Source organism: Silene latifolia, chromosome 2 (assembly GCF_048544455.1).
Source record: "Silene latifolia isolate original U9 population chromosome 2, ASM4854445v1, whole genome shotgun sequence".
NCBI classification, from domain to species: domain Eukaryota; kingdom Viridiplantae; phylum Streptophyta; class Magnoliopsida; order Caryophyllales; family Caryophyllaceae; genus Silene; species Silene latifolia.
Window position 1 is genome coordinate 128,566,013 of NC_133527.1, and position 23,466 is coordinate 128,589,478.

The following is a 23,466-nucleotide window of genomic DNA, read 5'->3' on the forward strand; positions in this document are numbered from 1 at the left end:
TTACTTTTTTTTGGCTGCAAATTGATGGTTATACAATATAAAACGATATTTTGGGATGAAAACAGGCCATTAGGGAGAAAAACAAGAAGAATGCGGCTCAAAGGCAATCACAATACCATGGTTCTCGAGGAGGATATCGAGGAGTTGAGAAGAAAGTTGTAAGTTATCTTTTTATTGTTTATTCACAACTATTTGATATTTAGCTAACTTAAATGCTTTTTTTAGAAAGCAGACTTTGCCGCGAAGGGATGCCCAATAGAGAAAGTTGATCGTTATTTAATTTGGCTAAGGGCTCACAAGTCCGAGAATGGAGATATGACCGATTATGTTAAGGAAGTGGAAAAAAATTGTAAGTTAATATCACATTTGAACTGTACGTTAAAACTAATGAATGTGTAGATAATGTTGTTCATAACTATTTGATTTTATATGAGTATGTGTAGGAAGCAATAAACAAAGACGTCAAGGCAGGAGTATTTGTTCCCAAGGGACGAGAAGATATACTCGCTAAGGCGCTTGGCAAGGCTGAACATCCTGGTCGTGTTCGAGGAGTTCCTAATGGCATAGGCATAAAAGAATTATTTGGGAAAGCTCCCAAAAACCCAACTCCAACACAGTTGAAAGAGAAGGTAAATATTACTAAACGTTGGCAATTACTAAACATTGGCTTAAGTCAAGAGTTGGAGAAGTGTTCAATAAGAAGTTGATTTCTTATTCAAATTTTTTCTCGAGCAGATAAGTACTTTGGAAGAGCAATTGAAAGAAACACAATTGATGATGTTGAAGTTCTGGCAAACGGGTGAGCGACCAAGTGAAGAAGTATTAGCTCGTTTCATGGACGCGATAACTAAGAGTACACAAGGAAATGGTGCATCTATGGAGGCGGCTCAATCACAAGCTAGAGAAGAGCCATCTTCTGGAGATGAGTCTGGAGAGGAGTCGCCCGATGATGAGCCATCTCATACGGAGAAATCAGTTCAGCCATCTACTAAGGAGCCGCTCTCTAATGAGGTTTTCCGTACTCCAGTGGCCACCATTCCAAAGATTCCTATCTCACCTCTAGAGGTAGTCAAATTATAATCTCTCCCACTATATCATATTTATCTATCTACTTTGTGCTCAGGAGGAATTACATTTACCTAGGGCAAATCTAAAAATCAAACCTGTGACTGTGACTGTGACTTCATCTAAAAATCAAACCTGTGAATTACATTTCTCTGCAATCTGAAAAGCGGAGTCCAGTTTCACATTTAGGTGTGCCGAAAAATTACAATGAGAGTGAATTGGTAAGATCATAAGGTGAACATAAAAAAATCGTGTTTAAGTGACTCTGACTTCATCTCTGGAAAATCGTGTTTCTATAGTATTGCACGGAATCATACTCTTACCAAAAAACAGTTTTGATGGCTGCCCACTGAAATGATTGGAGGGTGTGATCAGTTACACAGTTTTTATCTGTGATGCCTTTTCGCTTTGAGTGCCTTGACTTGTGACTGTGACTGCATATCTGACATGTCGAAATATAGGACTGGCAAGGTACACAGTTTCTCTATGTTAATCTCCATAGTTGTTGATCTTGACTAGGCATACTACTAGGAACATAGAGAGGGTCAGAAATGTTAGGAGCCTTAGGAGCTTGCCTGTAAAAGCACGAAATTATAAATTTGTAGTTATGGAACTGTAGGAGCACAAAAATGACATTTGCTACTTATATATATAACAAATAGCAGTTTGATGGTATGATGGTTAGATTTTCATATCATTACTTTCAGGTAAACTGGTCGGTTTTTTATATGCAGTTTTTTTTTTGAAAAGTCCTTGTTCGTACTGGTTTTTAATATTCTTATGACACATTTGATATAGATGACATACTTTGAAATTATGATTAATTTGAATTGTGTAGGCTTGGAAAAATTGTATATTATCATTGCCGGGGAAACCGATAGTGGCTTCAGGGTTGGTGTACATGTCACGTAATGGGGAGTTTGTTTCCGTTCACGGCGCCTCCCTAAGTAATGGTTTTAAAAAAGTCACAATCAAGAAAGTCTACGGTGGATCCGAAAATACTTTGTTGCTTGGGTGCTGTTGGCGACTTGAAGATATTGAATGATGCTAAGGGCTCATTTGTTCAATGGCCACAAAATAATATTCATAGTCCTAATGAGGTAATTTCATTTGTTGACGGCTAATAGAGAGACATGCATTCATAGTCTATTTATTTTTCTTTTCATCCTTCTTGATAAGGATGTTGGTATTGATATCAGTCACTATACAATGTTTCGAATTAAATGCTTTTGATAACCGTGCAGAAAAATATACGAGAAGATATGACACGGGAATCAACCAATTCTAGACAACCAAACCCTAAGCCTTTAGACTCAAAATCAGCAAGTTTTCTTGGCGTAGAAGTTAGTCTTCAGTTCAGGGAAAAGTGGAGAACCATGTCGTTGAAGAAGTTAATAAATGAGGCTCGTGTGTTAAAGACAAGTGCAACGATGATCACCGTAGATATAAAAGAGCATATACTACACCACAAACAGAAATGCATGCTTACCTATGAAGACCTTATTCATTGGTGTGACGAAGAAGAGATAAGTGCCTCTCACATTGCTTTGTTCATGAGGTTTGATTTTTAATCTTCGAAATGTTTTATACAATTTTCTTAATTTTGTTTTGCATGCTTAGCTATGAGTCCAGCCAAATTTATTCTCCTCTATTCACAGCAGAATCACTCTACTGAAAGCAGGATGTTAAATGTAAAGCTAGCATTTTTTCACCGCTGACCTGTACATGCCTTGTGCCAAAAATGTGTATAGTCAAGGACTGGAATAACTAAATGAGCATTGAGATCGATATCCAAAACAGTTTGAAGTTGCTATGCTACACTGACTCTTACATTCTCCCTCATGTATCCATGCCTGACTCTTAATACGTTGGTAAACATCACAAAGTTAATGTTAAAAGGAAATGCACAAGAACTTTGCTTAAAGACCCTATACTGCATTTTTCTTATATATTACTTCTAAACTGCATTTTTAAACCATATGAGTCATTAACATATGCTGAGACGATCAATTATCAATTTTTTGTGGTAGGTATTTAACTGAGCTGCTAGAGAGTATGCAATGTACAAATTCATATGGATTCTTGTGCCCCACATTATTGTCCAAGTTCGCTAGTTTTGAAAATGAAGATAATCGGTCAGACTATATTGTTAAGGCTATGACATGTACGGGTTGTGAAAGGAGTCGAAAGCTTGTTTTTGCTCCATATTTTGAAGGGTATGTACCTTTTTTTCATACTACTATTAATTATATTATTCAATGCTACTTATTAATACGCGATGCTGATTGTTTTATTTTATAAATGGTAGTAATCATTGGATGTTGGCTGCCATTAATCCAAAGGATGGTGTAGTATATTGGTGTGATCCAGCTGGAACTCTAGAGCCTCGTAAATTTTTGAAGGATACAATTAATTTGTAAGCTCGGCATGTATATGATTTAAGAAATTGCAATTATTTCATAGCTTTACATTTGTTTTATTAAAATAAATATAATTAAGGCATGTCTATAACATATATTTAACACAGGGCAATTACGAAGCTAAACTCTATGGATCCACTTTTCGGGTGTCACCCACAAAAACAGCTTGAATGGAAAATTATAAAGGTACTCCTTCAACTAATAGTACTTTTATCTCCAAAATTATATAATCTATGTTTTTTTTGGGTTATTTGGTGAGAATAATCCAAACAATTACTCGTATGCTCAAATTAATCCCAACTATATTTTTACTCATATTAATCTGACTTGTGAGTCATTTTTCTTCTACTACACCAGCCCTAATTGCTTATTCCCAGTAGTCTTATTATTTCATACAGAGTTAGCCTTTTTGCCCCAGTTTCATGCCTTTTCCTCTGATCTGAAGCCAAGTCTTATTTCATACAGAATTAGCAATTATTTTTTGTGAGGGTATAGTCAATGTTGTGTTGATTCGGCATTTTCCTCTAAACGGGTTTTACTTCTTGCTATGCTTTTGAATCTTCAGTGGTAATGTGAATAATTTGGTGTTTGATATGGGTTTTGATTTGGTAGTGGAGAACACAAATTCAATTCAATAACAATTTGTGCTCACTATTTACTTTCTTCCATTTTAGACTCCAAGCCTGAGTTATTTTGCCTTAATTTTGTGTTTTGGCATTCATGTTTTAGGCGTTAGTATTGCAGTGATGGTATTCATGTTAGCTTTTTTTAGCTAAACTAGGGTCAATTTCTTCAGCCTTGTATTGAACGTAAGTTAAGGAACCCTTTCCATTGATTAATGGTGGATGAGAAGACTAGTAATACTATTTGGATTATTCTCATCAAACAACCTTTTTTTTTGTTGTGGGCTTATTGTATATACGTTGTAGTTGACACTTGACATGATTTTGAATTTAGTGTCCTACACAGCCATTTGGGACCGTTTTATGTGGATATTATGTCTGCCGATATATGTTGGAGATCATCAGAGGACGATATATTACTATTATTCCAAATGTACGTCCTTTCATTTGTTTATTTTGTTTCAATATTTACTTCATTTTATATAAATTAAATATGTTGGTATGTAAATAATTATAATTGTGTTTTTTGGTTACTTTGTATGTAGTTCATGATTAAAGCTCCGAAAACATACTTGGTTGAGCAAATTGATGAGGTGCGGGAAATTTGGGCTGAATATGCTTTGAAGTTTAAGGCGCAAGTATTTGATGGCAACGTCTAAAGTAATTAGGTTGATCAGATAGTTTGTGTGATGGTTTGTGGATGGAGAAACTTGTGCTAGTGCGTGTGTTTAAAAATCAGTCGTTGATAGCCTTGTATTTTGGAGGTTCAAACTTATATGGTTTTATTTGGTTGGATTTTAGAGTATAATGGTAAGATTTGCTGGATTTTTTGAAATGTAGCCGAATATAATATTAAGCGACTATTGTCGTCTAGAATATGAATGAAGCAATTTCTTTTTCAAAAATATGGTTTTGTGAAAGCGTATCGATATGTGCAATATTGTGTGCAGATTATATTTGAAAATTGGCCTGAAGTTGATTTAAAAAATGGGGGCCGAATTGATTTAAAAAATTGGCGCAAAAAACCTGAAATTGGCGTGAAATTTTTAGCGCGAAATACATTTTAAAATTTGGCGCAAAAAACGTGAATTTGGCGCAAAAAATATATAGAGGACGGTTGGAAGAAAAAGCGTCATTATTCAAAAGAGGACGGTTCTGACCTGTACCCGTCCTCTTTGAAAATAAAAAGAAGACGGTTCTTTGAGGCAACCGTCCTGCTTTTACAAACAAAAGAAGACGGTTTGACTTTATCTTAACCGTCCTCTTAGCCTACGAGGACGGGTGAATTAAGGACGGTTAGTTTACGTAATAAGGACGGTTTTGAACCGTCCTCTTTATTGATTTTTGTAGTAGTGTGAGCTCTGAAATGCGTGTAAAAGAGGGTGTAAAACATCATATTTAGGACACGCATCAAACTTCCCCAAACCAAACCCTTGCTTGTCCCCAAGCAAGAACTAGACTCGACCGTAGGACCTAATGGAACGATTTCAATCTCAGAGCACAATGCAAACTGCAAAGCCTAAACCAGTTTAATGCAACAACTAACAATCAATTAGCAATATGAATCATGCAAACGAGTTATGTAGTTGTTAAAAACTGCTGAACCGTCAACTATAGAGACTTATCATTATGGACTCTCAGGGGTCGCTCATATCACACATAAGCACAGGTGAATATACGTAAAAGATAGAAAGAAGTAATTTTGTAATGACTCTCACCTAACTACGACCTATAAGAACATGCCTGCAATCTAATATGAAAATGATCGATCTCTACAACCGTACATATGCATTTCAACCAAAAAAATGACCATGACACATGCCGAGGTAAATATGGATATGTGAGGTAATGGGTAAGAAGGGGCTAAGATAAATTTGGATATGAGGAGTTTAATCCAAGCTAGTAACTACAGATCCAAATTACGGGAACATCCCACTTTCTTACTCAAGATTCAACAATAAAACTAGTGCTAATGATTAGCACTAATCTCACAACCTCCAATTATAACTGTAATTCCCCAAATGATAATAATAAAACATGGGAATTAAATCACCATCTAATAAAGACCTCAACCATGTGATTTTTCTTTTCTCGGGCTTCAGTCGATCGACCAATGAGTCCAGTCGACCGACCATAGATCGAACTTGCTTTTCATTTTTTATTTTTTTTCCTTCTTTTTTCAATTCTATTTTTTCTTTCTTTCTTTCCAACATTCCACCAACCTTCTCATAAAGAGCAATATAACCAAAATGCAATAAACACATTCCCACAACTACCAATACTAGCTCAGATAAGGTAGGTTAAATATAGTATGTAGCTTCTGGGACAAAAAGGCAATTTGGTTATGTGAGGTTTATGGGTAAAAAAAGAAAAGGAGACCTCTACCACATGTGTCAACAAACCACAAACCGAATGCATACAGGTATTAAGTAGACCAAGTTCATATTTATGCAAATTTATGTAACATGCCTCATAAGGAGTAACTACTCGCAATCTTAGATAACATGGTCATGAATGTCACCAGTTATAAGCTCTAAAACTCAGAATATAAGTAGTTTGCCAAAAATCTAAGTCAGGTCTAAGGTTCAGCAAGATATTTAACGAAAACTCGTAGACTATGCATATGTGATTCTACTAATAACATGTCAATTTAGCACGGCTTAGGCATAAAAAAATGCAAATGCAATGTCATCATTGAAATACTACCGTTCCGACTCAACCTATATGCTAAAATAATAAACATACATTTTTTTGAATTTTTGAAATTTTTGATTTTTTTTTTTGAATTTTTTGTATATATGAGGAAAATAAACAACAATGCATGACAAAAATGTAAACGTGAATGCAAAACAGAGTGAATGCAACGCAAAACCCTTCCCCAAACCAAATCACACAATGCCCTCATTGTGCAAAATCATATAATGAAAGATAAGCAAAGGAAAGTGGGATTTTGCGGGATTATAGCTAAAATTGACATAAAAGAAGGACTCGGAAACTCACAACACTTTAAGCGCAGCAGGAAACCTCCCCAAACTAGCATGAGCTAGGAGGTTTCAGTAGCCAGCAGTGCTACCATAGGTACCTGAAAAGAAACAAAAGTACTGCGCGTAATTCTGAGAAAGCAATTTACGAAACGCAACATTATGTGCAAAATAAGAAAACAGAAGAAAACAAAAATGAATCGGAGAATAAAGTGGAGAAAAGACTCCCTCAACTCCGCAAATCGACCAAACACAGCAGGGGAATGGTCGTGAACAGGTGCAGCAGCGAAGGCGGTCGATCGACCATTGCAGCCAGTCGATCGACCAGGGTGACAGGAACAGAAGCCCCTGGAGACACGACACAGTCGATCGACCATACATGCCAGTCGATCGAGTGGGATACCTACTGTAAGTTTCTGATTTCTTCGAATTAGCTCAATAAATTAAGCTAATTTGGTCTACGAACCTGCAAATACACATAATAACGCGCCTAAAATTGCGCTAAACCCAAAGTATTAGTCTAAAGTCTTTAAATCCTAAGCAAACTTATTAAAGCAAAGTCTCGCGCACACAAAAGCAATAATTAGTCTAACAAAAGTAATAAAATGTCTAAAACTTATGAAATAAAAAGTGTTCATCCGCGAAAAATGCGGAAAATCTCCGACCATGGCTTCTGACTATATGAAGTGCCCTCTATGGTGCTCAATCTCTTAGCACTCCAATCCGCCACATCGTCCGACGGATCAACATCAGAAGCATCGTCCCACACTTGGACATCCTCTTCAGTCTCAAGCTCCAAGTCTGAAACTGTAACTCGAACTGGCGCCTTCTTAGGCTCCTCATCTGGTTCCTCATCTGTGCCATAGCTAAGACATCCTAGACCGCCTCTTTGAACGATTGGCTCCTTCACAGCTGGGGCAATGAACGGCTCTTCCTTCCCCAAACCATTTCCTGTAATATCCAAAACAGAAGAATTGTCCTCCAATTCGCTCCCAATCTGGGGTGGAGGTGTCACAATAGGAATAGGTACAGGTACTAAAGTAGGCATATCAGAAAGCACAAAATAAGATTTCTTTTCAGAAATCACATTACAAGTAACTGGCCACATAAGGTCTTTCTTCCTAGGGGACTGGGCAAAAACAATGAACTGTTTGCCCACCTTAAAGGTCAAAGTTCTTTCCCCCACATCAATTACTGCACCAGCAATGTGCAGAAACGGTCTACCCAAAATAATAGGAATGTGAGAATCCTCAGGTATATCTACGACATTGAAGTCAACGGGGAAAATGAACCTCCCTATTTGCACAGGAATATCCTCTAAGTCCCCTACTGGCTGAACAGCAGAACGATCAGCCATCTGTACAGTTATATTGGTAACAGCAAATCTGGTCAAACCCAACTTCTTAGCTAAACTCAATGGCATAACACTAATGCTAGCTCCTAGATCACATAATGCCTTCTCAATTGAGAAGGTACCAATATTACAGGGGACAGAGAAACTACCTGGGTCAGCTAGTTTACGAGCAGCAGTGTGAGTTAAGTATGAACTAGACTCCTCAGTTAAATGCACAGACTCAACAACATTCAAAGACCTTTTCTTAGATAGCAGCTGTTTCATAAACTTCATATATGCAGGTACTTGATTAACTAGTTCTAAGAAAGGTATTTGTACATTAAGACTATGCATTAAATCTTTGAATTTACCGAATGTTACCTCATCTTTGGTTGGCACTAGTCTCTCTGGATAAGGGGCTGTAAGAAGCAACTTAGCCCTCTTCTCTAGGTCTCTCATACCGGCATCAGTTGACTTAGGCTGAAAATCCACTACTTTATCTATGTTGTAGCTCGAACCTTCTTCAGACCGTCTCGGGAATGAACCATTAACTGTCGTAGGGTCATACTTTGGAACCGGAACTAACCCATCAGCATTTGGATCTTGCCTCAATAATTTCGGAGTCGTCTCACCCCGAAACAAGAAATCCCTCAAGTTATCTGGCATTGGAGGACAAAATGGTTCGACGTCAGCAGCATCATCGGTCGATCGACCAGTGGGGTCGGTCGATCGACCGCTCTCCTTTTTTTCCAGAATGATCAGAAAGATCAGAAAGTGTCGCTGAGGAATTAGGGGTAGTCGATCGACTGGGTATGGCGGACGATCGACCGTGATCGCTGTTGTTCGTCTTTTTCTCGCTTTTTTTCTTCTTTCCTTTTCCAGCAGCGTTTCCACATTTTTCAACCATAACTCCCTCGGGTTCATCCCCTACAGTAACGGGTCCAGGAAGGGTAGACCCGCTCCTTAATGTGATTGCATTCAGGGTCTCTTTCTGATCCGGCTACGACGGTAAATGCCTCGGAGCTCTAGTAGCAAATTTACCTGCTAACTGGGCAATCTGAGTGATGTGACCATAATTGGCGCATATTTAGCCCCCGAATTACCATTGTTTCCATGCTTTTTAGTGCCTATTTGCGTCATTTCTTATCTTTAGTTCTTTGTTTTGCATATTCTTTGAGATTTTGATCCCTTGGTAGGAAAGGAGTAAGAATCTTGCATTTTCATGGCAAAACAAGGCTAAATTGATCGTATTCAATGACCAAGCATCAAGGAGAGACAAGACTAGAAGGCCTTTGTACATAGCATAGTAGAAGAGCATTGTTGAGAAAGGATCCTTGAGTCCCCAAGGAAATCCCCAAGGAATTCATGAAGAAAAGGGAAGAAAAGAAGAAGAAAAGCTGCTGTCAGACAATCCGAACGGATTGTACACAATCCGTCCGTCCGCCAAGCTCAATCCGAGCGTCCCTCAAAGGAATCCGCTCGGATTCCCCGTCGCCAATCCGCACGTCTTGACCAAGAATCCGCTCGGATTCTCCAGCCCAGAACCGGCCGTCCCGACTCCCATCCGCACGGATTGCAGTACAGCACGTTTTCGTTCTTCAAGCCGCGATAAGATAAACCCTTCTCTCGGAGAATACTGGAGTCTCCTTGCTCAACTTAAAAAGTGTAATTACTAGTTTAGCCCTTAGTTAACCCTAATGCATCCTCCCTAATTTTCACTATAAATACCCCATTAGTCTAATTAGAGGAGCATGTTCTTCTTATCAATATTTAGAGTAGTTAATATCAATCAAATCTCTCTTCAATATTGTAATCAAGTATTAATCAAGTTTTAATCCAAGTTCTAGTTCTTTAATCTCTCTCTTGTTCTTCATTTATTTTGGGTAATTAGAAGATTATTGGGTTTATTGGGAGATTGACAACCTTCCATCAATCATCAAGTTCTTCTATTATTCTTTGCATCTTTATTATTGGAATCATTAGTAGGTATAATCTCTTAATCCCTTTTTAATTATTGCTAATTACTTTCATTTATTCATCATGTTTCATTATGTTAGTATGATTGACAACCTTTCTAGCATGATCAATATGATAATGAGTGAGTAGTCTCTTAGCTAGGGTTTAATGGGTGATTAGGGAAACCAACATGGGGAATGATTCATGCTTAAATTAATATGCTTTCATATCTTATTTGCTTGCTTGTTTTGATCTTAATACATGCACATGTTATATTTGATGAAATGCTAAGCCTATGAATCCTTGAATTTACTATCATCTTCTATCCTTTCAACTTGACTTGTAAGACATAACCCAACTCGAGTCTTGTTAGACCATGCATGTGTTGAGTAGGAAAGATTAAGTCGACTTGTAGGTGTTGTACAATCTAATCGATTCGGCTCCGGGACCCAAACTTTCCTAGGATTGTAAGATATAACCCAACTCGATCCATCACAACAATAATTGCTTGCTTATAATTTGAGAACATGTTTGTATGATCATATCCCATGAATCCCCTATGAACCCATGACACCCTAGTGCTTTTAATCAATTGTTTACACCCCTTACTTTATTTACCTTGTTAGTTTATTTTCATTGTTATTTTAGTTTAGTAACCTTCTACATCAACCCAATTTGTGACACCCCCTAGACACCACTAGTTACAATAGAATCTTCATTTCAATACCCGTCCCTTGGGATCCGACCTTTACTTGCCTCTTTACTAATTGTAGAGTTGTTTGTGAAGTATAAATTGTGTTTTGTATCGACCATTGACCAACGACCACATATGTTTAATTGTGAACACCAAATGGCCTCGATCAAAAATGGAGCCGTTGCCGGGACGGTGTTTAATTGATTTAAGATTTCTTTTATTGTTATTAGTTGTGTCTTTTTCACCTTGGGGAAGTAAAACTCCTCAAGGTTTGTTCTAATTGTTTTCTAGTTGTTTGATATTTTGCATGTCTAGAAGGTTACAAAGAGATTTGTTACCTTTTGACCGTGAAATCGAAAGAACCTTGACGAATAATAAGAGACTTGTTAGGAGGAATTTGGGAGGTGTTGGTGAAGTTGTTCAACCCACTAGTGAGTTTGTCAATCCTTTCGCAATAGAAGGAGAAGAGAACCCATTTAACAATACCACACAAAATCCACCTACAATGCCTAAATTCTCGTCACACTCTATACCCACCGAGGAGGATTTACCAAATGGTACTCCTACACCGCAACATCTCACCGGTAATTTTATTGCCAAGTCCGCCTTCATCCAACTAGTTGAGAGGAGCCAATTCGGGGGAATGCCTAGTGAGGACCCTCATTCTCATATGGAAACCTTTTGCGATTATTGTGAAGCTATCTCTCAAACGGGCGTGACTCAAGACCAAATAAGATGGGTCTTATTTCCTTTTTCGTTAATCGGCACCGCAAAGCAATGGTTGAAAGGCCTTGATAAGGCCACCCTTGGAATAGATTCTTGGAAGAAGTTAGCTCTAGCTTTCTACAAAAAATTCTACCCACTGGAAAAGACTAACATGCTAAGAGCTCAAATTACGGGTTTTAAGCAAAGGGATGAAGAATCTTTGTATGAAGCTTGGGAGCGGTTCAAAGGTATTTGTCGCTCATGTCCTCACCATGGACTTAGCGAATGGTTTTTAGTGCAACAATTTTGGAATGGTTTATATGAAGATTCAAGGAACATTCTCAATATGGGATCAAATGGAATGTTCACCGAAGTTGATGACAATCAAACATGGAACAAGATTGAGGAAATGGCGGTCCATAATTCACAATATAGTAGACCTCGCAAGGCTACTAGAGGAGGAAAGTATGAAGTGGACACCGTTACTCAATTGGGTGCTCAACTTAGTGCTCACATTGACACAATCAACTTGAAGTTTGAACAAGCTATTGCTAGGCTTGAGGAAAACTCAAAATCATCAAAGCATCATGTCAATGCCATGACGGCATCCTCATCAATCCCAAGCGGGATATGTGAGAATTGTGGAACCTTGGGTCATGACTCAAGTGAATGTAGGGGAACAACCGAACAAGTTAATGCTTTCCAAGCTTACAAAAGTGGTACCCCTTATTCAAATTTTTACAATGAAAACACCAAGTTCTATCCAAATCTCTCATACAAGAGCCAAAATGTTCAAAACCCTCAAACAACATACACTCCACCACCCATGAGAAATCAAAATCAAAGACCCTTTTTCAATCAAAACCAAGGCTACCAAAATCAAAATCCTTACAATCACCAAAATGACCAAGGTTTTGATGTCCAAAAAGCGGTCCTCCAAATGCAAAAGAATCAACAAGAATTTTTCACCCAAATGCAAAAGGATAGCCAAGCAAAAGACACCACCATCAACAACATTCTAGCTCACACCAAGATGTTGGAAACACAATTGACCCAACTAGCATCTTCAAACTCACAAAGACAAAAGGGGCAATTACCACCTCAAGGTAATCCCCCTAGACATGAAACGGTTAGTGCCATTCACTTGAGAAGTGGTACAAGATATGAAGCACCGAAGGAGCAAGTTGAGAATGAAGTTGTGAGAGCTAGTGAGAATGAAGTTGTAGTGCAAAGTCCCAAAGAAGGGGAATCATCAAAAGAAGAAAGTTCAAAGAAAAATGAAGACAAAGCCAAAGAGAAGGAGCCCATTGTGGTTAGACTTCCTTTTCCAAGTCGTCAAGCCAAGCCCAAATTTGATGATCAACTTGGAAAGTTCATGGAAATTGTGAAGAATTTAGAAGTCTCAATTCCTTTCACGGAATTAATCAATCACGTTCCGGCCTATGCAAAGTACATGAAAGATATCCTCACAAAGAAGAAGTCGATCCGGAAACTTGAGACTATCGCCTTTACTAAGGTGAGTAGTGCAATACTTCAAGGGAGTTCACCTCCAAAGTTAAAGGATCCGGGAAGCTTCTCAATACCGTGTACCATTGGCGACACGATGATCAACAAAGCCTTATGTGATCTAGGGGCTAGTGTGAGTGTCATGCCGTACTCGGTAAGTAAAGGGTTGGGAATGGGAGAGCTTAAATGCACCAATATCACTCTTCAAATGGCCAATAGATCGACGAAGACACCATTAGGGATATGGGAAGATGTCCCCGTGCGAATTGGGAAGTTTTTCATCCCGGTGGACTTTGTCATTGTTGATATGGAGGAAGATTCCAACATTCCAATCATCTTAGGAAGACCTTTCCTACACACCGCGGGTGCGGTGATTGATGTGAAACATGGAGAGCTCACTCTAGAAGTGGGAGATGAAAGCATAACTTTTAATCTTGACAAGACCATGAGAGCTCCTCGTTTGCATGAGCCATGTTTCATGATTGATCATTATAGCCGGAAAGATGAAAGGAAGAAATCGGAACTCCAATGGAGGAAGAAAATTGAAGATGCTCCATTCAAAGAGCAAGTGAATTGTGACAAAGAGAGCTTGCAAAGCTCATCAAAATCAACCAAGGAAGAAGATGATGGCCTCATTGACCAAGAGAAGAAATTGGGAGAGTTGTCTCCATCTAAGCAAGAGATTTTCAATGATCAACTCAATGAAGTTTGTGGTCTTTGGGACGACGAATTTGAAGGGATCTTTAATCCCTACATTGGGCATGCCATCGATCATGATCAACAACAAGGGCCACGGTCTATTGAGGACCTCTACCACAACAATGAACAAGCTTTTGATTACTTTTTCAAGGTGTTAAGCAACATCAACAACACCTTGAACATGCCCCCTTGACATCTCATCAAGAATGAGAGTTTGGTGGAGTCCTCCCTAAACCACCACTTGTAAATATTTCTAACTCCCTAACTTACTTTTCAATTTTTGTATTGCATTTTTTGTCATTTTTGGATTTTATTTACTTTGATCAAAATAATTGTCATGAAAAGAGAGAAGTGAGGGAGGGATATTAACAATTTTAAATTGATGTGTAGTGCTTTACCTTAGTGTGGGGATGACAATTGCCTAGGCTATTCATGCCTTAGTAGTGCCCCCACAATGAAGAACACAAGATTTGAAAGAAAGAAAGAAAGAATGATAAGGGAAATGCATTGTGCACGAATGAAGTGAATCCGGGTACAAAGGACAAGAATCCGAGCGGATTCCTGAGAATCCGCCCGTCTGAAGTAGATCCGAGCGTCCTGCTGAGAAGACGCCCGTCTTGGCCTGTGTTGAAATTGCAAATTTCTTGTCTGTCAAAGAATCCGAGCGGATTCCTGGAAAGACGCCCGTCTCACAGAATCCGTCCGTCTTTTGACAAAGACGCCGTCTTGAAGCTGAAGAAAAACAAAGAAAAATCTCTGGATAGAAATCCGTCCGTCCTGACAGAAATCCGCCCGTCCCATCTCGGAAGAATCCGAGCGGATTCCCCAGAATCCGCCCGTCTCTAGGCGGGATTTTGAAATTTTGAAGCTGTAGAATCCGCACGGATTGCGCCCAATCCGCACGGATTGCCCCTGCGTTTTGAAATTGTCGAGCTCTTTAAATACCCATCCCACCTTCATTCATTCATTCATTCATTCATTCATAAACACTACCCTCAACATCAAAACCTTCATCCTCTCCATCTCAAAAACAAAAACCCTCAACAAAACTCACCAAAATCAAATCAAACCATCCTTCAAACAACAAATTAATCACTCCATCTTCATCAAAAATCAAAACCAAGCACAAAATCTTCACCTTTGAGTCGACTTTTGTTCTCATAAAGGCAAAGCCTTTCACCTTCAAAATCGATTTGGGCATACTACAAATTGAAGATTTTTGACTCTTTACTTGGTTAGCTCATCAAATGGCAAGAACAAAGGGAGCAACAAAGGCAACAAAGGCACCAAAAGCAAAGGCTCTCTCTCAAAGGCAAAAAGCTCTACAAACAAAGAAAGCTTTGGCAATGGTGGTGGCAACACCAAGCTTGGAGGTGCAACCACAACAACAACAAATTTCTATGGAAGCATCACCTTCTACTCCGGTAATCGATCAACTCTTGCATTATCCGGAGGTAACTTTCATCTCCGATACCCATAGAAATACATTTGTCAAGTTTGCTATGAAACAAATCCAATCCACCAAATTCATATGTCAAGATGCTTTAGAGAAGTTAGGTGTTCTTGAACAAACAAGAGTCTTTTTCAATGCCATGGGTTTGAAGAAATTGTTTGAAATGAAGGAAGTAACATACCCCTCCCTTGTCTTGGAATTCTTAAGTTCTTTAAAAGTGACAAAAGTTGAGAATAGGGAAAATATTGAGTTTCGTCTAGCTAACACTAGTAGACGCTTTACCTTTCCGGAATTGGGTAAAATTTTGGGTCTTAGCGATGAACATAAATATTATAAGCAATATGGGAAGTATGACCCCGAGCCTCTTTGGGAGGCAATCTCCGGGAAGAAATTTGAAGATTTTCATGCTTGTCGTTCTCTTTTGGTCCATCATCCGGGCATAAGAGTATGGCACAAAGTTGTGGGAAATACCATAATTGCTAGGAAAGACACCAATCATTTCACGGGACTCGACTTTATTCTCCTTGAATCAACTTTGAATATTGGAAGAATTCATACCAAGCCTTACAATTCTTTGAGGCTATTGGTTGATAGATGGCTCCATGTAGATAGTGGGAAGAAGGGTCAAACCGTTATTGTTAATGGCGGCCTTGTCACGGTCCTAGCCAAGCACTTTGATCCTAATTTCAATAAGGATAGCAAGTACAAGGCAAAGGAAGGTGGCCATCTTATTGATATGTCCACCATGATTAACAAGTTTAAGTGGGTTGCTCACAATCCCCTTGACACCAAATTTGGGTGGCTTACTAGTGAGGCTCGATCATTCACTTTACCCGCAAAGATTTGCCGTCTTTGTGTCCACCAGACCAACTATTTACTTCCCCTATCCAAGGAAGCCGGGTACATCATTCAACAACAAAAGGGTGATCATGAAACTCCCTCCTCTTCCATTGTTATACCACCTTACCCCTATGAATATGAAGAGTTCAAACCGCAAGGAATTGAAATTGGGAAAGACTATGTAACTCTTCTTATGCAAGCCATGCACAAGCAAGCTTATGAAGATCGAAAGAATGCTTATTTGGCTCAATATCCTCCCCTCTTACATATAGCTAGGCAAGGACTCCTTGATCCATCTTGTCCTTTGCCTAGTTGGGCGGATAAAGAAGCCTTATTTCCGGGTGCATCTAGGGACATGGTGGAAGACAATGAGGTTGTTGGAAATGGTGAAGAATTTGATGATAACATTGAGGAAGAAGCAAGTGGAGATGAAGAAGGAGATGGTGAAGATGATGATGAAGAAAGCAATGAAGAAAGTGCCAAGGAAAGTGGCAATGTGACCACTTCTCATGAGGGAAGTGGTGATGATGATAGCATGATGGAAGACTAGCCTTGGAGACTCCTACACTCCCATGGTTTGTCTATATCTCTTTGTATTTTACTTCATTTTGATCATTGTTGGTTTAGTCCTAGCAACATCAAAGGACTCACACCTCGGTACCATTGAGGTGTTCTTTATTGTTCCCATTTTTGAAAATCCAAAATGACAATCTTATTTCATGCATAGCATAGTGTGTGCATGAACTATACCCATCCTTGACATTAGCAATAGTGTCTTATTTGGTTTGGGGAAGTTAATGCATACACAACGGGAGGTAATCTAAATTATCCTCTCCGTCATAACAAAAACCATGCATCATGTAGTATAGCTTAGTGTAGAATTGCATTTAGTATAGAAATCATGCATCATTTTTGCATAATTTCCATCATTTTGGCCATTGAGGACAATGCCCATATTAGTGTGGGGATGGGAATTCTAACACTTAACTTTTATTCAAAAACCATAAAAATTGAAAAATTTCAAAAAAATCATAAAAATCATAAAAATTGAAAAACCAAAAACAAGTTCATTTCCTTTGTATATATTGTCTTGTATATATTATGTTTGTTTTATCCTTGTTCACTTTGATCGACTACGCCACATCCGAGACATGAGGATATTAAAGACCGCATGGTATGATCTTTCCAATCTCCTTTTTCCTCTTTATGTTAATGACTATGTGGCTTTATTTTGATTGATGCGGTAAAACAATGTGAACTTAGGATTGCATTTAGAATATATGTCATATTAGTTGGTAGAATCATTTGCATTAGGATGTTTATATGTTAGTTGCATCATGGCATGTAGTTTGCATGTTAGAAAAATTTTGTGAAACCGTCTATTTGGGAAGCTTGACAAGTGTATATAGGCCCTAGTAGATGTTTTTTGTTCTTAAGACTTTGCTTGTTAGAATGCTTGTAAAACACCCTAGGATGTGTCATGCTAGTATCCTTTGACCCATGGTTTAAGGCCGAGTCAAGAGTACCTTGTGGTGTGATAACTCCTTGGCTACCGTTTATTCCAAGGTGACCCTTGAAACCATGCATACTTCTATCATTCATCCATGTTCTACCACATTTTTGTCAACAAAAGGGAATGGGCACAAAAAGAAATCAATTTGAGTTCAATGAAATGAAAAATGAAAGAAAGTTTGCAAAAAAATGCATCAAATGAAAAGAGGAGCAAAAATAGAACTCCTAAGCTTCAAAAATAAGCCACCCTCGTTACTAATTGGGGTGACTTTGAAAATGTTCAAAAAGAAATGCAAAGAAAAGTTGAAAGTTGTCAAGTATTGAAATGCCAAAAATCAAAAAGAAATGGCAAGAAAGTGTTCTCAAATGTCAAATGCCAAAGAAATTGGGGGGAAAAACAAAAACAAAAGCAAACTCCCAAAATGAAACTCGAATTACTATCGATCCCTTTATCCATCATATCCATTTTTGTGCATGGTAGAGAGGGGACGACCCTTCTTCTTGTCTAGGCAAGAGGGGGAATTCCGCGATCCTCCAGTGTTTCTAACACCATAGGGAGTCTACTCTTGACAAAAGCATTTAACGATTGAGGACAAAGGTACCCTAGCTTGACACCTTTTGGAGGTGATTTATTGGTATCCTTCTAGGCTTAGTAGTTTGAACAAATTGCATCTATGAAGGATTGTGTACCCTTGAATTGCTTCCCTTGTAGATAATTTCCGCCACTTAGATGAGGAAAGTGGCTATTCTTTTTGTAGATGCATCCATTATGTGTTTTTGTGTGCTTAATGTTTGGATGTGTCGCCATTTTGGCAAGACCCACCTTGCCTTGCAAGAAGGCATCCTACCTCATGGTTGTCTTGTTGTGAGTTGAAGGGGCGGAGTGAGACCCGCTAATTGTCTCATATCGGCTATTATTATTAGGTTAGGATAGTATTGGTCCTAGTCTTTGTCACCTCTTTACTCGGGACGAGCAAAGGTTCGGTTTGGGGATATTTGATGTGACCATAATTGGCGCATATTTAGCCCCCGAATTACCATTGTTTCCATGCTTTTTAGTGCCTATTTGGGTCATTTCTTATCTTTAGTTCTTTGTTTTGCATATTCTTTGAGATTTTGATCCCTTGGTAGGAAAGGAGTAAGAATCTTGCATTTTCATGGCAAAACAAGGCTAAATTGATCGTATTCAATGACCAAGCATCAAGGAGAGACAAGACTAGAAGGCCTTTGTACATAGCATAGTAGAAGAGCATTGTTGAGAAAGGATCCTTGAGGCCCCAAGGAAATCCCCAAGGAATTCATGAAGAAAAGGGAAGAAAAGAAGAAGAAAAGCTGCTGTCAGACAATCCGAACGGATTGTACACAATCCGTCCGTCCGCCAAGCTCAATCCGAGCGTCCCTCAAAGGAATCCGCTCGGATTCCCCGTCGCCAATCCGCACGTCTTGACCAAGAATCCGCTCGGATTCTCCAGCCCAGATCCGGCCGTCCCGACTCCCATCCGCACGGATTGCAGTACAGCACGTTTTCGTTCTTCAAGCCGCGATAAGAGAAGCCCTTCTCTCGGAGAATACCGGAGTCTCCTTGCTCAACTTAAAAAGTGTAATTACTAGTTTAGCCCTTAGTTAACCCTAATGCATCCTCCCTAATTTTCACTATAAATACCCCATTAGTCTAATTAGAGGAGCATGTTCTTCTTATCAATATTTAGAGTAGTTAATATCAATCAAATCTCTCTTCAATATTGTAATCAAGTATTAATCAAGTTTTAATCCAAGTTCTAGTTCTTTAATCTCTCTCTTGTTCTTCATTTATTTTGGGTAATTAGAAGATTATTGGGTTTATTGGGAGATTGACAACCTTCCATCAATCATCAAGTTCTTCTATTATTCTTTGCATCTTTATTATTGGAATCATTAGTAGGTATAATCTCTTAATCCCTTTTTAATTATTGCTAATTACTTTCATTTATTCATCATGTTTCATTATGTTAGTATGATTGACAACCTTTCTAGCATGATCAATATGATAATGAGTGAGTAGTCTCTTAGCTATGGTTTAATGGGTGATTAGGGGAAACCAACATGGGGAATGATTCATGCTTAAATTAATATGCTTTCATATCTTATTTGCTTGCTTGTTTTGATCTTAATACGTGCACATGTTATATTTGATGAAATGCTAAGCCTATGAATCCTTGCATTTACTATCATCTTCTATCCTTTCAACTTGACTTGTAAGACATAACCCAACTCGAGTCTTGTTAGACCATGCATGTGTTGAGTAGGAAAGATTAAGTCGACTTGTAGGTGTTGTACAATCTAATCGATTCGGCTCCGGGACCCAAACTTTCCTAGGATTGTAAGATATAACCCAACTCGATCCATCACAACAATAATTGCTTGCTTATAATTTGAGAACATGTTTGTATGATCATATCCCATGAATCCCCTATGAACCCATGACACCCTAGTGCTTTTAATCAATTGTTTACACCCCTTACTTTATTTACCTTGTTAGTTTATTTTCATTGTTATTTTAGTTTAGTAACCTTCTACATCAACCCAATTTGTGACACCCCCTAGACACCACTAGTTACAATAGAATCTTCATTTCAATACCAGTCCCTTGGGATCCGACCTTTACTTGCCTCTTTACTAATTGTAGAGTTGTTTGTGAAGTATAAATTGTGTTTTGTATCGACCATTGACCAACGACCACATATGTTTAATTGTGAACACCAAATGGCTCCGATCACTGAGTTTCCAACATCTTTGTACTAGCCTCTCTAGCCTGAGATTCCTTCTGCAGCATTCCCATCAAGTACTGAAACATGTTTTTGAGCTCAGAAGCCTCAGAACTTTGAGACTGCTGCTGCGGTTGAGGTACATAGGGTGGTTTCTGGTACGGTTGTTGCTGCTTATGAGGAGGCACATAATTCTACTGCTGCGGAGGTGGAGTTGGATTTTGGACATTCTGGCTACTCCACCTCAAATTTGGATGAATATTCGGCTCAAAATAAGTGTTGGTCAGCCTATAATGTTGAAAAGCAGCACAAACCTCATTGGGACTGATACAGAAATCTGCAACGTGTCCTTCTCCACCACACCTCTTGCATGAAAAAGGACCGTCTAAAATAGCGTTCACTTGGTAAATACCTCTCTTTTGAGATCCCCCTCCTAGCTCATTGATGCGACCATAATTAGCGCACATTTAGTCCCCTAATTGAGCCTATTTTGCATACTATTATAACATTCTCTGGCCATTTTATCAGTCAAAACCTTCCTATTTGCTTTTCTATCGCATTTCATATGTTTTGTAGAAAAGGAGATAATAAGGCGGAAATTCCCGTCTTGCGCACGCATTTGGAAGCTACTTGACGATAATAGATGGACTAGTATGAAGAGGAAGCAAGGACTAAAGACCAATCTCGAAAGAATAAAATGGAAATGAGCAAAAAGGGGAAGAAACGAAGAAAAAACCATTGCTGAAGAACAATCCGAGCGGATTGTCTGAAATCCGCCCGTCTCATCACCACAATCCGAGCGTCCTGCTCTCCAATCCGCTCGGATTGCCCTGCTAGAATCCGTCCGGATTCCCCTGAATCCGCTCGGATCCCCTTACGAATCCGCCGTCCCGACTTCCACCCGCACGGATTGTAGCACAGCACGTTTTCATTCTTCAAGCTACGAAATGGAGAAGCCCTTCTCTCGGACAATCCCGGAGTCTCCCTGCTCAAATCTCAAAAGTGTAATTACTAGTTTAGCCCTTAGTTAACCCTAATGCATCCCACCTAATTTCCACTATAAATACCCCATCTTTGTAATTAATCTAGGTAGGTGGGTTTTTGGGTAGAAAATCCCTCTTTAAGATTAGATTAGGAGTAGATTAGAATAGATTACTCTTTAATCTTTCCACAAATTACACATTAATCTCTCCTTAATTATTGTTCAAGTTTATTATTCAAGTTTATTAATTGGTAATTGAAGATTATTGGGTTATTCTTGGAGGATTGACAACCTTCCATCAATCATCAAGTTTCTTCTTTTATTCTTGCTTTATTATTTGGAATCATCTCAAGTTTGGTATAATCCCTTTACTCTTTAATCTTTATTGTTCATTTCTTCATTCCATTATCATGTTTATACTTGTTGTGATGTTTGACACCATTAATGACATGTTTCCCATGATAATGAGTGAGTAGTTTCTTTAGCTAGGATTAGTGGGTAATTAGGGGAAACCAACATGGGATTGATTCATGCTTAATCTAATATGTTCACATGATTAAATTGCTTGCTTGTTGTGATGTCAACTTTATGCACATGTTATGTTTGATGAAATGCCAAGCCTATGAATCCTTGCATTTACAACCATCTCTTATCTACTCAACTTGACTTGTAAGATATAAACCAACTCGAGTCTTGTTAGACCATGCATAGAAGTTGATTAGGAGGAAAGTAAGTCGACTTGTAGGTGTTGTACAATCTAATCGATTCGGCTCCGGGACCCAACCCTTCCTAAGAACCGTAAGATATAACCCAACTCGGTTCCTCCACAACATTAATCGCTTGCAAATTTGTAAACATGTTTGTATGATCAACACCATGAATCCCCTATGACCCCATGATATCCTAGCACTCTTAATCATTTGTTTACATCCTTCCTTTTATTGCTTGTTTTACTATATTGCATGCATTAGTTTAGACACAACTACAAACCCAACCAAATTGTGACACTAGCATAAATTGAGATAGATGGACTTAGAACCCAAAGCACACCGTCCCATGGATCGACCTCGACTTACCGCTAACTAGTTGTTTGTTGAGTATTATAAATGTGTTTGATTGAGAGCCCCAACGACACTCCACATCAAAATGGCGCCGTTGCCAGGGACGGTGCTATGTGATTAAGTTCTTACTTGTTTGTCTATTTTAATTATGCTTTCACCTTGAGGAACTTGTTCCTCAAGGATTGTTCTTACCGTTTTTGTGTAGTTTCCATGCTTGTAGTTGCTTCCTTGTCTTAGTCATAATGACTCAAGACATGTGTTGTGGAGTATGTGGTGGATCTTTTGAGTATGACTATGGGTATGGAGAGTTTGAGGAGCAAGTCAACACAAACCTACCTCACTATTTGTACAATGAAAATCCTAACCACTACCCCAATTTTTTCCACCAAAATCACCACACCCAATATCAACAACAACCATCCACCCAATACCCATTTCACAATGAACTTCAATTGCCACAATACAACCACTTTCACACCTACCCACAACAAGAAGATGAACCCATTGAAAATATGATCCTCCAAATGATGGGAGATCAACAAAACTTCTTCAAACAAATTCTAGAGAAGAGCCAAAAGGGGGACAATGTTCTTCAAGGCATTGTTACCCAATGTGAGGAGTTGGAGATTCAAATTGCCCAATTAAAAGGATTCCAAGCAACCCCTCACCACCGTTCTTTGGATATTGAGCATAAATGCGAGTTTGAAGTGGTGACATTTGACATGGAAGATGAAAGGTGGGAGGAGCCAAGTTCCTTGAGCTCTTGTGACTATGAGAGTGTTGTGTTTGATGAAGAAGACATGAGGTTGAGCAAACCAAATGTTCTTAACCTTTGTGAGTATGAGGGTGTATCCTTTAACGTGAACATTGAGGTGTTGGAAAGAGAGCTAAA

General features: G+C 38.7%; 2 protein-coding genes and 1 non-coding gene across 3 annotated transcripts; 2 read left to right on the top strand and 1 right to left on the bottom strand.

The window, feature by feature from the left end:
- The first annotated feature begins 387 nt into the window (after window positions 1-387).
- Window positions 388-1,977, top strand: LOC141641295 (uncharacterized). The gene is made up of 5 exons (XM_074449966.1): window positions 388-393; window positions 444-629; window positions 736-1,065; window positions 1,527-1,536; window positions 1,904-1,977. The coding sequence occupies exons 1-5, from the start codon at window positions 388-390 to the stop codon at window positions 1,975-1,977; spliced, it is 606 nt and encodes a 201-aa protein (XP_074306067.1).
- Window positions 1,978-3,055: 1,078 nt separating this feature from the next.
- Window positions 3,056-4,767, top strand: LOC141641296 (uncharacterized). Its single transcript, XM_074449967.1, has 5 exons — window positions 3,056-3,281; window positions 3,374-3,481; window positions 3,593-3,671; window positions 4,443-4,541; window positions 4,654-4,767. The coding sequence occupies exons 1-5, from the start codon at window positions 3,121-3,123 to the stop codon at window positions 4,765-4,767; spliced, it is 561 nt and encodes a 186-aa protein (XP_074306068.1). The 5' UTR covers window positions 3,056-3,120.
- Window positions 4,768-11,949: 7,182 nt separating this feature from the next.
- LOC141645618 (small nucleolar RNA R71) lies at window positions 11,950-12,056 on the bottom strand. Its single transcript, XR_012545096.1, has one exon. It is a non-coding gene; the product is annotated as a small nucleolar RNA R71 (small nucleolar RNA).
- Window positions 12,057-23,466: the final 11,410 nt, after the last annotated feature.

What these genes read in the sequence shown, in the direction of transcription:
- LOC141641296 (XM_074449967.1), top strand. Translation starts at nt 3,121, where the DNA reads ATGCAATGTACAAATTCATATGGATTCTTGTGCCCCACATTATTGTCC. An exon ending in TTTGCTCCATATTTTGAAGG is followed by an intron (nt 3,282 to 3,373) that starts GTATGTACCTTT and finishes TATAAATGGTAG; the next exon opens with TAATCATTGGATGTTGGCTG. An exon ending in TTGAATGGAAAATTATAAAG is followed by an intron (nt 3,672 to 4,442) that starts GTACTCCTTCAA and finishes TTTTGAATTTAG; the next exon opens with TGTCCTACACAGCCATTTGG.
- LOC141641295 (XM_074449966.1), top strand. An exon ending in CAACACAGTTGAAAGAGAAG is followed by an intron (nt 630 to 735) that starts GTAAATATTACT and finishes TTTCTCGAGCAG; the next exon opens with ATAAGTACTTTGGAAGAGCA.